At 34.3% G+C, this 18,277-nt stretch overlaps 1 protein-coding gene across 3 annotated transcripts in view; it reads left to right on the top strand.

Annotated features, from left to right (window-relative positions):
* The window catches only part of LOC143226915 (uncharacterized), a 35,715-nt gene that overhangs the window by 9,783 nt on the left and 7,655 nt on the right, over nt 1-18,277 (top strand). For all 3 annotated transcript variants that reach the window (XM_076458467.1, XM_076458469.1, XM_076458466.1), the window contains exons 3-5: nt 12,697-12,969; nt 14,297-14,390; nt 18,121-18,170. In XM_076458467.1, the coding sequence (XP_076314582.1) occupies nt 12,697-12,969; nt 14,297-14,390; nt 18,121-18,170 (417 nt within the window). The remainder of the gene's footprint in view (nt 1-12,696; nt 12,970-14,296; nt 14,391-18,120; nt 18,171-18,277) is intronic.

The following is an 18,277-nucleotide window of genomic DNA, read 5'->3' as shown; positions in this document are numbered from 1 at the left end:
AGGAAATTCTGCATAATATTGATAATTCCAACTTGTACAGGTTTCCACCCTATGCAGTTTCCAGCTTAGGTTTTCCTGTATTTGGCTAGCTTGGGTATCAGGCCCCTTATCTCCTATTTCCAGTTTAGGTTTTCCTGTATTTGGCTAGTTTGGGTATCAGGCCCCTTATCTCCTATTTCCAGTTTAGGTTTTCCTGTATTTGGCTAGTTTGGGTATCAGGCCCGTTACCTCCTATTTCCAGTTTAGGTTTTCCTGTATTTGGCTAGCTTGGGTATCAGGCCCCTATTTCCTATTTCCAGTTTAGGTTTTCCTGTATTTGGCTAGCTTGGGTATCAGGCCCCTTATCTCCTATTTCCAGTTTAGGTTTTCCTGTATTTGGCTAGTTTGGGTATCAGGCCCCTTATCTCCTATTTCCAGTTTAGGTTTTCCTGTATTTGGCTTTGGCTATCAGGCCCCTTATCTCCTATTTCCAGTTTAGGTTTTCCTGTAGGCCCCTTATCTCTATTTCCAGTTTAGGTTTTCCTGTATTTGGCTAGTTTGGGTATCAGGCCCCTTATCTCCTATTTCCAGTTTAGGTTTTCCTGTATTTGGCTGGTTTGGGTATCAGGCCCCTTACCTCCTATTTCCAGTTTAGGTTTTCCTGTATTTGGCTGGTTTGGGTATCAGGCCCCTTACCTTCTATTTCCAGTTTAGGTTTTCCTGTATTTGTCTAGTTTGGGTATCAGGCCCCTTATCTCCTATTTCACCTTCTTTTTTCCCATTTTCATCTTTTTTCATTATCTTACTGTATCCACTTTCCTAACTCTATTTTTTCTCTGAGGCACTTTGTGTTTCAGTAGGCATTCGCTCCCTTCTTTTTGGCCAGATTAAGCCTGTTCCACTTCTGCTTTATCTCTTATTTTGTTCCCCAGGTGTCAGGACTTGTTGGTTTGGGTTGCATTTCTTTTTACTTTACTCATTTTGTAGGTGGGATTCCTTTCTTTATCCAGGCACCTTCTATTATATTAATTTCTCAATGGTGACCTGGACTGCCATTATATGGCTTTTGTTTTCATAAGCTTCCCAGGTTTTTCTTCTTTTTCAACTCAGTTCTTCTGTTTCTCCTCTTGGTCAATCTACCCCTAACCTTCCAATTCTAGGTTTCAGGCCTTTCACTTTTTCTCATCCTCTCTCTGCCAAAAGTCTATTTCATGGTCCTTGTCAGTGACAATTAGACACAAAACCCTGTGGGTATCCATCTCTTATTCTACTGTTGGTCTCATTTTCTGCTGACATTTTCTCACCTTGATTTCTCTTCACTTCTCATTTCTTTTTCTCCTCTCATTGTCAATGTGTTGGACACTTTCCTACATATTATCTTTTATCTGTCTTTGAGATGTGTTCTATACTTTGCCCATTAATTTCAAACTTCTTATTCCTTTCTCTTCCTTTCAACTTTCCATTGGCCACTTTTGGTGTTTTAAGGGTCTTCACTTACCTTATTCATAGTCTACAGCTGGTTTTCTTTTTCTTGAATGATTGACAGTTGACCATTTCTCAGATGACTTCTTACACCTCTCTTCTCTGACAGGAAGCTACTCCGGGAAGTAGATCTAAGTTCCTTCTCAAACCCACTGAGTTTAGCTTTCTTCTCTTCATCTGTGATCTATGGTGTATATGGTCACCAGGTGTTGCATTTCTTATTTTCTTCCTGCACATGAGGTTCTTATATTTTTGGGAAGTCTGGCTTCCTGGAACCTCTCATTCCTTTAGGGTATTTGCACACCTACCTCCTATAGTAGACCTTGTGGATCCAAGGTTTTTTCTCTTGAATTCTGTTGTCCTCATTTGTGAGTCTTTCCTTGAAACTTGTCATAGTGACTGGACCATGCCTATACAACTTCCAACATTTCCTCATTGACTCTTCAACAATATCTCTCTCTACTCCAGATCAAGATGTTCAGCCTTCTTGCTTTTTGTTAAGCATATTCCCATTCTTGCCTTTCAATTGGTCATATTCCACTCAGTCCATTCCTTGGTCATTTCTTACTTTAATCATCTGAGATGCACCCAATCCTTGACCTGTCACTTGCTTAGGTGTTGGATCCACATTTCTGAGCCAATCCACATAAGACTTGGCTTATTGCTTGTTAAGTTGCAATTAACTACCTCTCTCAGCTAGTGTGCATTTTACCAATGGAGTGGTCTCTACACTCCAAGTTTTTTTTTTTTCCTCTTGTTTAGGGCTCCAATTTTGGATGCCTTTAATGTTCTTCTGTACTTTGAGCTTTTTCTCTTCTGGTCTGTTTTTCATTCTTTGGCTCTGACTGTTGATTTACTGATCCAGATCTTGTTTCACCTCTTTCTTTATGCCTGTTTCTTTATTTATCTTCAGGACCCCTTGGTGTGGGTTCTTCTATGTGGTGAGGGGACCTCCCAGGGAAGGTTTTGTTCTTTCAGCTTACCTACTCTGGGATCTAAACATCCACCCACTAGTTTGCCATGTGTGATGACTTGTGAAGGGGAGGAGAGGATCCTGGTGGTTTTTGGGGGTCCAACCCTAACACACCACTTTGGCCTTGAATTCTTGTAGATGGGCAGCCTTGGGTGGCCCCTCTTGGGTCAATTGGCTGGTCCATTTAGGCTAGGGTCAACCAAGTACCAGTGTTAGAAGTTCTTAACAGGTGTTGTGGACATTGTGTCTGATGCTGGTGTTTGGGTATAGTGCTCGCAAAACCCTGGCATTGTTGCAGTGCCCTTGCTTGACAATTGTAGTGCATCCCCTTGTAGGGCTCCATGGTGGGTGGGGTCAGTGGGCACCGAAATTTCCTTTTTTCTTATGGATCCTCCAAATAAAAATTTAAATAAAATAGTGAAAAAACAGTCAATAGGTAAATGACCACGTCTTCAATGTCTGTACCACCTGTTGTACCTCATTTTCTTATCCTACATTTTCTTTCAGAGAAACCTTTAGGGCAAATGTCCCCCTTTTTTATTCAGAAGGGACTGGAGGGACTTGCTGGCATTTCAAAGTCAGTAAAGAAGCTTTGATCTGGTGAAATATTGGTGGAAACATCCATATCTCAACACAGTGAACTCCTGTTGCATTGAAAGGCAATTGGGGATATACCTATTGAGGTTACACCACATGCTACTTTGAATTCATCATGAGGAGTTATTGTTGAGAGGGATTTGAAGAATGTCCCCAAGTCAGATATTCTCGCTGGTTTCTCCATTCTCAAAGATGGAGTCACATTGCCGACCAGTATCCTCATTTTGACATTTTCATCACCAGGTGCTTCTGCTACCATCAAGGCAGGTTATCTTAATTGCAGGGTATGACCATACATTTCAAACCCTCTCTGATGTTTCCAGTGTCAGCGGTTTGGTCTCTCAAAGACGTCATGTCGTTGTTCCCTGACGTGCTCATTGTGATGGCAAGGACCATGATGCCTATGAGTGTGAAACAGACCCTCATTGTGTCAATTGCAATGATTCTCACCTGTCCTGCTTTCGTTCTCGCTCTAAATGGTTGGAAGAAAAAGAAGTGCAGCATTTGAAAACAATTCATAACATTAGTTATCCTGAGGCTCGAAAATTGCTGTCCACCTCTTCATCTCAGATGTATGCTGCTGCACTTTGTTCCATAACTACAGTGGGAGTGCAGACAAATCTCTCTGTGCCTCCAAGAGAATCATTTTCAAAACAAATGAAAAGACTTTTGACCTCCATGGTTAAAAAATTTGAAGAATCAACTTCTACACCCATTTCTGTACCTTCCATACATTTTAACAAACTCCAAGATCTGGATACAGGCATTTCCTCAGATACATCATCTTCTCCCACCCCAAGATGCAAAACAATCATTCGTTCATGTCCTCAGTCACTGGAATCTCCTTCCAACAACAAAGACCTGCCCAGTTGACCCAGGGCAGGATTCATGGAGGTCAGTAGACCTCCTTCAAATAAGGACAGTAAGGAAAAAAGACATGGTCATAAACAGAAGGGTTTTAACCCAATTCGCCTACATGCCATTAAAAATGGCCACCTTGATACAATGGAACTGTCGAGGTTTACATTCTAATCTGGATGACATCAAAACACTGATTGCTTCTTACCATCCTGTATGTCTTTCCTTACAGGAAAAATTTCTGAAACCTGCCATTACAGTCACATTTCGGCAGTTTTCATTGTACAAAAATGACAGGTTGTGTGATGGATGAGTGCATGGAGGGGTGGCACTGTTGGTTAATCAGTATGTGTCCACTCTGTATTTGCCACTTGACACAACCTCAGAGGCCATAGACATCCATGTTTTTGAGGGTCATACCATCACTGTTTGTTCTCTCTTCCTGTTGCCTGGAGAGACATGATCAATCAGACCTTGATACTCTCATTGAAAAGTTGCCATCTCCCTTTTTAATCCTAGGGTTCTTTAATTGACATATGGGTTACATTGCCATTTGCCCATTTTTATTAAAACTTTTTAATGGACAGAAGATTCCAAGTTTGTGTGGGTTTGACACTTTCCTGTTCTTTCCTACAAGAACTTGGAGTCCCTCAGGGCTGTGTTTTGAGTGTCACACTTTTCAGTATAAAAATTAATGCCATCACTGAACAACTTCCTCTCACTGTTGCAAACAGGCTCTATGTCGACGACTTTTACATCTCATGTCAGTCGTCAAACATGAGGTATATTGAGCGGCAGCTACAGGCTGCCCTCAATCACTTACTGAAGTGGATCATGGCAAATGGCTTTAACTTCTCTCTCTCTTAAACTGTTTGCCTGCACTTTTGCTGCCAACGGGGTATTCACCCTGATCCTGAACTCCGTATCGGTGAAGTTTTGCTGCCTGTGGTCCCTGAGAACAAGTTCTTGGAGCTTATCTTTCACTGTAAGGTGACCTTTATGTGACACCTTAAGCAGCTGTGTGTCAAATGTTCAAGAGCACTGAACATCCTCCGTGTCGTAACTATCACCACTTGGGGATTGGATCAATGTTCTATGCTAAAGATATATTATGCTCTTATTCAACCGAAACTAGACTATGGATCACTGGTCTGTGGCTCTGCCAGACCCTTGGCCTTAAAGATGCTGGACCCCATTCATCATCAAGGACTTCGGCTCTGCACTGGGGCTTTCCACACCTCTCCGATTCAGAGTCTCATGAACCATTTTTTCATCCGTCTTTACAATATGCTTCAAAACTTTGTTCCTTACCAAAGCATCCCACCTGAGGTTATGTTTTCCTTCCTCGGTGGGCCATACTTTTTCAGAAAAGAGGATCTGCCATTGCTCCTTTTGGCCTTTGTATCCAGGTGCAGTTGGATGAATTGGGTCTGTCTTTGGATAACATTGCTGTATCCACTGGTCAGTCCATCCCACCATGGCTTATTACAGTCCCCAGATGTGACCTTTCTTTAAGTCATCTGAGAAAATTAGATACTCCAGATTGGACGTACCATCTTTTATTTACTGAACATCTTTCAAACAATCTTTCCATTCCTATTTATACGGATAGTTCAAAATCAGGTTATTATATGGGCTCTGCCATGGTTTGTAGTGGTTCGATGGTTGCGTGAAAAATCTCCTTCTGTGTTCACTGCTGAACTGTATGCCATTTCTCTTGCTCTGGATTGCATAGAAGCTAAGCAGTACTCAAACTGCACTATTTATATTAACTTACTTAGTTCTCTACTGGCTCTGGAATCGCTTCATGTTGGTTCACACCTTGTTCTCGCCGATATTCAAAACCGATTGGCCCATTTCTCTTTAACATCTACTTCTATCCAGTTTTTCTGGATACCGGGCTATGGTGTTATTCGTGGGAATGAGTTCGCCGACACCACAGCTAAATCTAACTGTTCTGGCACTATCACTGCTGTGCCTGTTCCATACATGGACTATGGTTCTGTATTCAAGTCTTGGCTCCGTATCAGCTGGCAGTCAACTTGGAGTGAGCAATGTAAAAACAAGCTTTTCCAAATAAAACCCTATATTAGACTTTGGCCATCTTGCTTCTGGATCGGAAGGTAGAAGTTGTTCTAACTAAACTGTTCATTGGTCACATTTTTTTAACTCATCATTTTCTTTTATCTGGAACTGATGCACCAGTGTGTAGTCTATAACACCGAGATCACAATGAGCCACATTTTACTTTCTTGCCATCGTTGAGAGTTGTATCGATGGCACCATTTTAAATATGTTCTGTTCCAAGGTTTTTTCATAACGTCAGGCAGTGTTATTAGTGATGGTAACACTGTCCAACTTGGTAAAGTTTTTAGTTTTTTAAAGGCCATTAATCTTTTTAATGCCTTTTAATGTTTTTAATTTATACATTAAACCTTTTTTAATGTGGTGCCCTATTAGGAATCACAGTCTCTCTAATTTGATTTGAAATTAGAAAATGGCTGTAACATTAAATAACTCGACACCAGGACTGGAAAGGCCAACTTCAGGTGACTAACGCTGCTGTTTGAACTACCCATTAGTCATCCTGGTGAGTTGTTATTAAAATTTTGCTACACATATTTTGAAACTTTTATTACTTTACTTTTTGAAAATGGCCATAATGTCACATAACTCGGAACCAGGACTGGAAAGGTGACTGATGGTGGTTTTTGTACTTGCCTGTTAATCCTGGTGGGTTATGATAATTACCATTATGCTACAGAAAGTCCTTTACAACTTCTTATTTTAGTTTTTCTCTTTACACTGTAGGCTGGATGTAAACATTGGTTTTATGCTATTTATGTTTTTTTTTAAACTCTGTTTTGTTTTACCTTACTTTCCGTTTATTAATTTTACTACAGTTAGTTTAATTTTACCTTTTTACCAGATGTTTGGCACAGATAGCCTAGCTGCTTTGTGCCATAAAACAGTAAATCAACCAACCTTCAGGTCCTCACTTTGGTATGTGTCATTCCTTGTTGGATTGTATGGCTCACACCACTTTTTCCAGCTTATTCTTGAAGTCCTCTGTTTCATGTTATCATATGATTTTTCCACATTCTTCAGTTTCCTCTCTTCACATATCTTTTATTATTGTGGTATTTCTTCCTTCATTCTTCACATGGGTTTTGTTTGACATTCCATTTCTGTGCCATTCCTTTTTTCATATTCCTGTCAATCTGTCAGTGTTTTTGTCTTCAGATGTGGTGACTCTTTCATAATAGGACTTCCAACTACATCTTACTCCTGGCCTTACTACTGATAACTATGTTTCTGTTATTTTACCTGGCTGTCTTTCCATGGTCTTTTAGTCTCTGTTTATGCTGGTGGCTTTATTTGTGTTGTATCTTTATACTTAGTTAAACAAGATGTTTCTTCACCATACTCCATGCTTCTCTATTTCCTCACCAAATTCACATACCTAGTGGTCCATGAAGAATCTTCATTTGTTGTGGCAGTGGTGATACTGTCACTGTAGTGTGGGTAAATAATCATTCATACCTTTCTCCTGGAGCTAGAGTTTGTTCAGTAGAATTGAGGTGAGTACACACTATACATGACCATAACACAGATACAACCTCCTCTTGTGGTCAGAGTCTGTTCACTGAAGAGTGGAATTGAGGTAACTATTGTGAACCATGACAGTTAATATTTTCCTAAAATCTATTTCCCATAAATATATTCATACTTATTCTCCACACTTTTGGTGGACATTTTTGTTTCTGAAATTCATCAAAGAAGGAAGCTGTTACAAGTGTCAGTGTATAGGGGGAGTTACTAAGCAAGGAGGTTGTGTTGTCCTCTTATTGGTGAAGACCTTTTATCATATGATGACATCTTGCACCAATGCAGTTCACATTAAAAGACCTAAAATTAGGAGGGGCATTGTGGCTAGTAGCATAAAAATTTCTCGGACAGATACATGAGGAAGATGGCTAATCTGTGTGAAGAGGTATCTGTTTTAATTCATTTACAAGTGAGGAAAATGTTGTGTTACTACATATTAGTATTTAGAAATAAGAAAGGTATGTAATAATAAGTCATTTGTATTTTTAGCAGCTTCTATAAATGCTATTCTGACAGAAAGGCTTGTCAGTCAAATTAAAACAAGGCTTAATGTGTGTGTCTTAAAAGTCTTACACTGCTTAATTGAACATTGAATGTACTGCATTGACTAGGAAAGACTTTTAACAGTTTTCTATGAAATGTTTTTGATGATAGAAATAACCTACTGTTTTAGCTGAAAAATACTTTTAACTTTTTTCCATAGAATAGAAATTTTTGTTTGTATTAGCAGTTAATTATTTGGGGATTGATTTTAAAAACATTTAATAGCCACAATAGAATGGTTGGAATGAAAATCTAGTTTTGCATCATTCATGTCTGAAAAATAAAAAAAGTCACTTCTTCATACCTGTAAAAATAAATGAAATAATCGCTTCATACTGTGCTTGTAAAAATAAATGAAATAATCGCTTCATACTGTGCTTGTAAAAATAAATGACATAATCACTTGATACTGTGCTTGTAAAAATAAATGACATAATCACTTGATACTGTGCTTGTAAAAATAAATGACATAATTACTTGATACTGTGCTTGTAAAAATGAATGAAATAATCACTTGATACTGTGCTTGTAAAAATGAATGACATAATCACTTGATACTGTGCTTGTAAAAATGAATGACATAATCACTTGATACTGTGCTTGTAAAAATGAATGACATAATCACTTGATACTGTGCTTGTAAAAATGAATGAAATAATCACTTGATACTGTGCTTGTAAAAATGAATGACATAATCACTTGATACTGTGCTTGTAAAAATGAATGACATAATCACTTGATACTGTGCTTGTAAAAATGAATGACATAATCACTTGATACTGTGCTTGTAAAAATGAATGAAATAATCACTTGATACTGTGCTTGTAAAAATGAATGACATAATCACTTGATACTGTGCTTGTAAAAATGAATGACATAATCACTTGATACTGTGCTTGTAAAAATGAATGAAATAATCACTTGATACTGTGCTTGTAAAAATAAATGACATAATCACTTGATACTGTGCTTGTAAAAATAAATGACATAATCACTTGATACTGTGCTTGTAAAAATAAATGACATAATCACTTGATACTGTGCTTGTAAAAATGAATGACATAATCACTTGATACTGTGCTTGTAAAAATGAATGAAATAATCACTTGATACTGTGCTTGTAAAAATAAATGACATAATCACTTGATACTGTGCTTGTAAAAATAAATGACATAATCACTTGATACTGTGCTTGTAAAAATAAATGACATAATCACTTGATACTGTGCTTGTAAAAATAAATGACATAATCACTTGATACTGTGCTTGTAAAAATGAATGAAATAATCACTTGATACTGTGCTTGTAAAAATGAATGAAATAATCACTTGATACTGTGCTTGTAAAAATGAATGACATAATCACTTGATACTGTGCTTGTAAAAATGAATGAAATAATCACTTGATGCTGTGCTTGTAAAAATGAATGACATAATCACTTGATGCTGTGCTTGTAAAAATGAATGACATAATCACTTGATGCTGTGCTTGTAAAAATAAATGACATAATCACTTGATACTGTGCTTGTAAAAATGAATGACATAATCACTTGATACTGTGCTTGTAAAAATGAATGAAATAATCACTTGATACTGTGCTTGTAAAAATGAATGAAATAATCACTTGATACTGTGCTTGTAAAAATGAATGACATAATCACTTGATGCTGTGCTTGTAAAAATAAATGAAATAATCACTTGATACTGTGCTTGTAAAAATGAATGACATAATCACTTGATGCTGTGCTTGTAAAAATAAATGAAATAATCACTTGATACTGTGCTGGTAAAAATAAATGACATAATCACTTGATACTGTGCTTGTAAAAATGAATGAAATAATCACTTCATACTGTGCTTGTAAAAATGAATGAAATAATCACTTCATACTGTGCTGGTAAAAATAAATGACATAATCACTTGATACTGTGCTTGTAAAAATGAATGAAATAATCACTTCATACTGTGCTGGTAAAAATAAATGACATAATCACTTGATACTGTGCTTGTAAAAATGAATGAAATAATCACTTCATACTGTGCTGGTAAAAATAAATGACATAATCACTTGATACTGTGCTTGTAAAAATGAATGAAATAATCACTTCATACTGTGCTTGTAAAAATGAATGAAATAATCACTTCATACTGTGCTGGTAAAAATAAATGACATAATCACTTGATACTGTGCTTGTAAAAATGAATGACATAATCACTTGATACTGTGCTTGTAAAAATAAATGACATAATCACTTGATACTGTGCTTGTAAAAATGAATGACATAATCACTTGATGCTGTGCTTGTAAAAATAAATGAAATAATCACTTGATACTGTGCTTGTAAAAATGAATGACATAATCACTTGATGCTGTGCTTGTAAAAATAAATGAAATAATCACTTGATACTGTGCTTGTAAAAATGAATGACATAATCACTTGATACTGTGCTTGTAAAAATGAATGACATAATCACTTGATACTGTGCTTGTAAAAATAAATGAAATAATCACTTGATACTGTGCTTGTAAAAATGAATGACATAATCACTTGATGCTGTGCTTGTAAAATAAATGAAATAATCACTTGATACTGTGCTTGTAAAAATGAATGACATAATCACTTGATACTGTGCTTGTAAAAATGAATGACATAATCACTTGATGCTGTGCTTGTAAAAATAAATGAAATAATCACTTGATACTGTGCTTGTAAAAATGAATGACATAATCACTTGATGCTGTGCTTGTAAAAATAAATGAAATAATCACTTGATACTGTGCTTGTAAAAATGAATGACATAATCACTTGATGCTGTGCTTGTAAAAATAAATGAAATAATCACTTGATACTGTGCTTGTAAAAATGAATGACATAATCACTTGATACTGTGCTTGTAAAAATGAATGACATAATCACTTGATACTGTGCTTGTAAAAATAAATGAAATAATCACTTGATACTGTGCTTGTAAAAATGAATGACATAATCACTTGATGCTGTGCTTGTAAAAATAAATGAAATAATCACTTGATACTGTGCTGGTAAAAATAAATGACATAATCACTTGATACTGTGCTTGTAAAAATAAATGACATAATCACTTGATACTGTGCTTGTAAAAATAAATGACATAATCACTTGATACTGTGCTTGTAAAAATGAATGAAATAATCACTTGATGCTGTGCTTGTAAAAATGAATGACATAATCACTTGATACTGTGCTTGTAAAAATGAATGACATAATCACTTGATACTGTGCTTGTAAAAATGAATGAAATAATCACTTGATACTGTGCTTGTAAAAATAAATGACATAATCACTTGATACTGTGCTTGTAAAATAAATGACATAATCACTTGATACTGTGCTTGTAAAATAAATGACATAATCACTTGATACTGTGCTTGTAAAAATGAATGACATAATCACTTGATACTGTGCTTGTAAAAATGAATGAAATAATCACTTGATACTGTGCTTGTAAAAATAAATGACATAATCACTTGATACTGTGCTTGTAAAAATAAATGACATAATCACTTGATACTGTGCTTGTAAAAATAAATGACATAATCACTTGATACTGTGCTTGTAAAAATGAATGAAATAATCACTTGATACTGTGCTTGTAAAAATAAATGACATAATCGCTTCATACTGTGCTTGTAAAAATAAATGACATAATCACTTGATGCTGTGCTTGTAAAAATGAATGAAATAATCACTTGATACTGTGCTGGTAAAAGTTAAGAAAAAGATTTCATGTCTGTGTTAAAGTTGTAGGTGAAGGGATGCTTTGGTTAGAATTTAAATAAAAATAGAATATATTAATGTATAATGAGTGATTGTTTACCCTGAATATATGTTAATGTATAATGAGTGATTGTTTACCCTGAATATATGTTGATGTATAATGAGTGATTGTTTACCCTAATCTCTTCCACTGTTTTATGGCTTTTAACTTGTGATAGAGCCTCATTAGAAGATCAATCTATTTTTGTACAGTAATGAAACAAGGTCAAAAAGGTCAGAAGTGTGTTAGATTAGTTGTTGTAATTTTTTGTTACTACCTGTAGTCTTCCTAGTAAAAGGTAGTAGTAACTTTATTGTATTGTATATTAAAATCTCTCTACAGTTAATATTAGGGTCAAAGGTTATATAGGTCATGTAAATGAAAGTGAAAGATAGTAATGAGTGTTTTAATTATTTTCATGAAAGCTACCTTTCTCTCAGCCTGGCTCACTAGGGACTTCAGATTCAGACAAATCTTTCATAGAAATACTTCAATTTTTTATTTTTTTGTATGCACAAACATGTAATATTTATTAAAATTTTGAAAATTTCATGAAGATAATTTAGCAATTTTAGATTTTTAGTAAACATTCCAACGTACAGCTTAACAGAAACAGGGTCAGTCCAAAGGAATGACTCCTTCCAAATAGGTTTTTTAGCACAGTTAATCAAAAATGATTGTGAAAAGTCATAATAGGAGTATTTAGATTACTGGAAACACTAGTTCATTATGATATTAGTTTACTTGACATTAATGAAGTTAATCTCTCAGCTCTACCATTGGATGTGTTGTTTTATGGAAGTTCATGTTGAGAAATAAAGTAAAGAAGTGAAAACTGAACCTTTTCTCTCATTTAGGGTAGGAAGAACAGTACATTCCCCACTTTATCGACACAAGCTTCCAACTCTCAGATACAGTCAACACAAATCAGTGGATCCAAGAGCATTGATTCACAGCCAAATGGACCTCAAGATATGGTTTTAAATAATTCTAAAGAAATGTCAAATGTTCACCTAACTGAATTTTGGGTTCATGAGCACTGTGCTTCTTGGGCTCATGGTGTTTACCTTGCAGGTGTAGACCAGCAAGTTCATGGATTGGCTCAGGCCGTAAAGGATGCCACAGACATGGTCAGTTGTATAGAATTGTTCTGTTAATTAGAAAAGTTTATCCACACTGTTTGAATTTGGAATTAAATATCACTGAGAATTTGTGTTTTCCAAAAGATTTTTGTGAACATATCAAGTGATTTACACAAGATTTTAGTTACCCACCCAATGGCTATCACGCATTAAATGTGAAATATAAAAAAAATTGATTGTCACAAGAATTGTTCATTCTTACTGTGTATCAAAATGTCTTTAAATCCTTTTGTTGTTGTTGCAACACATTTGCCAGCCAGCCCCAGGGATTTCTGTTTAAGAAAGTGTATTGTTTATAATTTTAGTGGCTGTTTTATCTTTGAACACTATTTCTCCATCTTAAGTCTTTCTGTTTGGAGAAGCATTTTAAATTTGTAATTTTGCTGCTGTTACTTGGAACAGCCAAACCTTGAAGATAACTATTTTATCTTTTTTTCATCTAAGGTTTAAGTAAAAAATCTGGGAGTTCTCTTTCTTTTTTTTAATACATTTTAATAAATATATATTTTTGTCATTCATTCTGGAACACAGACTGCTTTTAAAATCACCAGGGTTTTTATTTTGGTTTCTTTACCATAATTGTCATCTCGGTGACTTCTTATTCTGACCACAAGTTGCTGAGTATTGTTCATCCCTCAACATGTTGACCAGGACATCTGGTTCATTTGACAAGTTGACCAGGTCTGCCTGGTTCATTTGACAACTTCAAGTGAAGTTTAACAGGAACTGGGGAAGTGGTTACTAAAATGAAATATATTTTTTAGGTTTCAGTTTAGGTACCAGACAATGACTTTTGTAGATAGTGGTTAATAATTACAAGTTGTTTATTCTATATAAAGTAAGAGTTTACTTATAATTTTTTTTTTTACCTCATTCACTGATGGTGGGATATGTAATGTATACTTCCAAGCTGCAGTGAAAGGGCTAAATTATTTAACTGGTAATGGTTTTAACATTTATTTTCATTTCCATTAACAGTTTACAAGTTTCCTATATTTCAAACACGTAATGTTTTGACTTTTAGTTTTTTTTTCATTATTGTGAAATATCAAATGGTTGTCAGTTTTTATTCTTTGTAAAACAATAAGTGTTCAATATATTTCTTCTAGTGTTGTAAATCGTTAAGTAGTTAATTTTTTATGGTAAAAACAGTAAATGTTTCAATTATAATTTTATTCCATTGTTGTGAAATATAAAGGAGTTAAAGTTGTAGCTCATAGAACAATAAACTTGTAATTGTGATTATACTTCCTTTCTGTTACATCTCAGAATGTTAAAAACACAACATTAAATTTTCCAAAACTATTTCTTCTAGCTCTGTTCAGAATGCCAACTAACAGGAGCAGTAATTGGTTGTCGAACGAAACATTGTCCTAAACAGTTCCACTACATTTGTGCTAAACGAAAAGGTAACTCTGTAAATATATGTATAAACCAGAAGTTTTGTGTCTCTTCTTTGTATTACTGTACTTCCTTGTAAGTTATGGGACTTGTTTAAATAGCTGTAGTTTATATGCATTTAAAACTGTCCTTTGAAGTATGCATCTGTTTAATATAAACTTAGAATGAATTTTTTTTGTTGTAAATCAAATTTACGTGCTGCCTTGGTTACTATAGTATTTTAGGCTTAATATTAATCTTGAGATCAAGTTGAAAGACCAAGGGCACACACTGTGATGCCCTAAAGACTGTGAACTGTACTAATGAAATAAGAACATGACAGTAATGTTAAACAAGTTTAAGAAAGCAGGAAATCTTCTAGACATGTGTTGTACCAAGTGTTCATTGGTAACAATAATAATACAACACAAGTAAAAATTGTGTTTATTACTACCAGTCATGTTCTTCACTTTTCTATTCTCACAGTTTAATGATGTAGCACTTGTTGCCTTAAGTTTAACTTTCTATAGACAAGTAACTCTCTCTCTCTTCCCATTATTTGGGTATTTGTATTTGTATACCCAGGAGGGTCAGGTTTTGTCAACCTCTTCCTCCTTCCTTTGCATTGGTATTAGCAACTGTCAAGTGTATTTATAAATGATACATGAGGGCTAGAGTAACCCACACTCACTCAAGCCCCTTTCAGGGCAATGTCCATGCACCATCTACATATACGCTTGGTGCAAATATATCATTTCTCTCAAAAGTTTCATAACAGTTTGCACTATCGCTAGATATGTAACCATAAAACGTTTACATAAATCTCTTTCAATGTTTATTAGTTAATCTCTAAACTAGTCTAGTTTATAGGTAACCTTTTCATTTTATTTAAATATATATATCCTCATTATGTTTATAGGTAACCTTTTCATTTTATTTAAATATATATATCCTCATCATGTTTATAGGTAACCTTTTCATTTTATTTAAATATATATATCCTCATCATGTATGCACTAGTTTATAGGTGACCTTTTCATTTTATTTAAATATATATATCCTCATCATGTATGCACTAGTTTATAGGTGACCTTTTCATTTTATTTAAATATATATATATATCCTCATCATGTATGCACTAGTTTATAGGTGACCTTTTCATTTTATTTAAATATATATATCCTCATCATGTATGCACTAGTTTATAGGTGACCTTTTCATTTTATTTAAATATATATATCCTCATCATGTATGCAGTATCTATCTAGTTCACTTACTAGTTTGTTTTTTTCTCCAATTTTTGTCAAAATAATTTATTGTACTATGTAGTAGTGTATCTGCTATGTGTGCATATTTATGCATGAAGTAGTTCTGGATACTTTGTAAGTTGTTGAGAGTCGTGTATTTTCTGTTGTTTGTAATTTGGCTTGTTCTAGTTTCTAACCTGCATTAAATCATGCATAGTCAATTATGAGTGTAATATGTGTTTTTAAAATATTGTCTGCTATTGCTCCATTGTTTTTACCAGTTAGACTCCTAGCATAGTTTGTTCTTTGCCAAATTTTTGTTCTAATATTATGTAAGTGGTTTATCCATATTAATTTAGAGTCGAATGCTAGTTCTAAGAATTTTGCAGATGTAGCAGTCTGAAGGAATGCTTTATTCATATAGATCTTTGGTTGTACTTTTTGTGTTTAGTTAACTGTGTGAATACTACTATTGTTTATTTTTTTTAAGGAGGATGGTTTGTATGCTGTCTTCTCCTGGAGATTTGTTTTTAGTCTTTGTTATTACTTCAATGAGTTCTTGTATGGGAACTATGTTTGTGTATTCATTTGTGTTGTTGATGTTACAGTCATTTGACTGGGAAGAATGGTTCAATGTTATTCATTATAAAGTTGTTTACTTTGTTATAAAAAATGTGTTCATGTGTGGTTCGATATGGTTTTGAAGTTGTTGTTTGAATGATTCTGCTTTTTCTTTATTTTTATATGCTGTGGTATTATTGTGTTCTAGTGGTGGGTATTTTCTTGTTGCTGTGTCTCCATCTGTTAGTCTTTTTAAGTGTGTCCCAAATTGTTTTGGATCTGTTTGTTTTTTTTTCATTTAGTTGGGAGCAGAAAATGTCCCATTTTTCATGTTTTAATAATTTGACTACTGCTCTGATTTGGTTTCTTTATTTATTTGTGTTTTTAATTCTTTATCTCTTGTTTCCATGAATTGTTTTCTTTGCTTGATTAATGTTTTAGTTGTTTATGCAGTTTCCAAGCATTATTTGTGGTTTTATGTTGTTGTTATTTTGGTATTGTTGTATTGGCTGCTGTTTGAAGGCACTCCATGATTATTTGACAGTATTTATCGATATGTTTTATTTTTAGCTGCTTTTATAATTTGGTTTGGTAGCCGATGGTCCAGTTCTGTTTAGTGTTTCTTCCAGTTTGTACCTTTGTGGTTGAATGGTTCTTTTCTATAGGTTGTATTTTTATAGGGGGTGAAATTGAAGACACATCATATAGGTAAGTGAACACTGTCTACATCTTTTCTCACATTAAAGTTTACTAATTTTTGACTCGTATTGTATGACCTCAGATGTGTCTGGTGTGTCACTGATATGCGTGGGCATGTTGTTATTTTCATCGATGAATTGTAGTAGGTGTCTTCCATTTGTATTTGTGGAGTTGCATCTGAAGTTGATATGTCTACTGTTTAAATTTCCTATTAAAATAGTCTTTTGATTGTGGGAAAAGATGTTAAGTAAATTTAAGTCTATTTGTTTTGTGGGTGAGCAATATATCCCATCATAATGTTTGAACGATTATTTAGCAGGATATCGGCAGTTATATGTCCATTATTGTTGCTCATTTGAGTTTCTGTTACTGCAGATTAGTTTTGTGTAGCAGCAACATTCCTCTGTTTTTATCCCGTTTGTCTAATTTATTTTTCCTGATGGTTGTGTAGTAAGATATTTTGAATCTATTATTTTTGTATAGTAATGTTTCACTTAATATTACAATTTCTGGGTTTCTTTGTTGAATTATGTCTTCAATCTCTTGTTCTTGGAAGCCAGTGCACCTAGGATATTGATATATATAACTGTGAATTTAGGTTGATAGCAGGTATCCTGTAATTGTTCTCAGTATTTGTGACATGTATGGTATGATGTGTTTTTTTGCTAAGCAAAATGTAAATTTATAAAAGTAATATATTTGTGTGTTGGCTATTGTAGTAAACTTGTAAAAAGTTGAAATTATCAAAACACAGGAAGTTAGGTAAAATAGCAAAAAAAAACAAAACACTTTTTTGTTTTAACTATCAACCCATGATCAAGTATAACAAAATAGTAATGAACCTTGGAAATGTGGTAAGGTATGGTATTAACCTAACCACAAGATGCATTTCTTATTCAAAGTTCCTAACTTAACATACCATAGTGTTTTGATATTGGTTTACACATGCTTGTGCAAACCATCATAGAAAGTGGATATGAATAACTTAACACTTTTGTGTTAATTGTGGGTTTTTGTTTAGAGCAGGTTTTTCAGGTTGAGGTATGAATGAAGAAACTGGCTATGTGTTGTACAATTTCTAATTGTGTGTGTGGTTTCTCTTCAAGTTCTGATATGAATGAAAACCTTGGTTGTGTGTTATTTTTTAGTGTTTGTGTATTTATAGCATGTTCTCTTCAGGCTGTGATGTGAATAAATAAAGTGTTTATATTTTTTCTAAGTATGTGAATTTATAGAATATTTCTTTATGCAGGTTGTGAAATGAATGAAGAAACATTTTGTGTCCTTTGCCCTGTGCACAAGGTAAAGTTTATTTCTTTTATCGTAATATCTTACAGCTACCAATATGGTTTATGTTCATCACACCTACTAAAGTGTAAATACTGGTAATAAACATTTTGTGGAATTTC

This window comes from Tachypleus tridentatus, chromosome 9, assembly GCF_004210375.1.
Source record: "Tachypleus tridentatus isolate NWPU-2018 chromosome 9, ASM421037v1, whole genome shotgun sequence".
NCBI lineage: Eukaryota > Metazoa > Arthropoda > Merostomata > Xiphosura > Limulidae > Tachypleus > Tachypleus tridentatus.
This window is presented reverse-complemented; position numbering and strand designations above follow the sequence as displayed.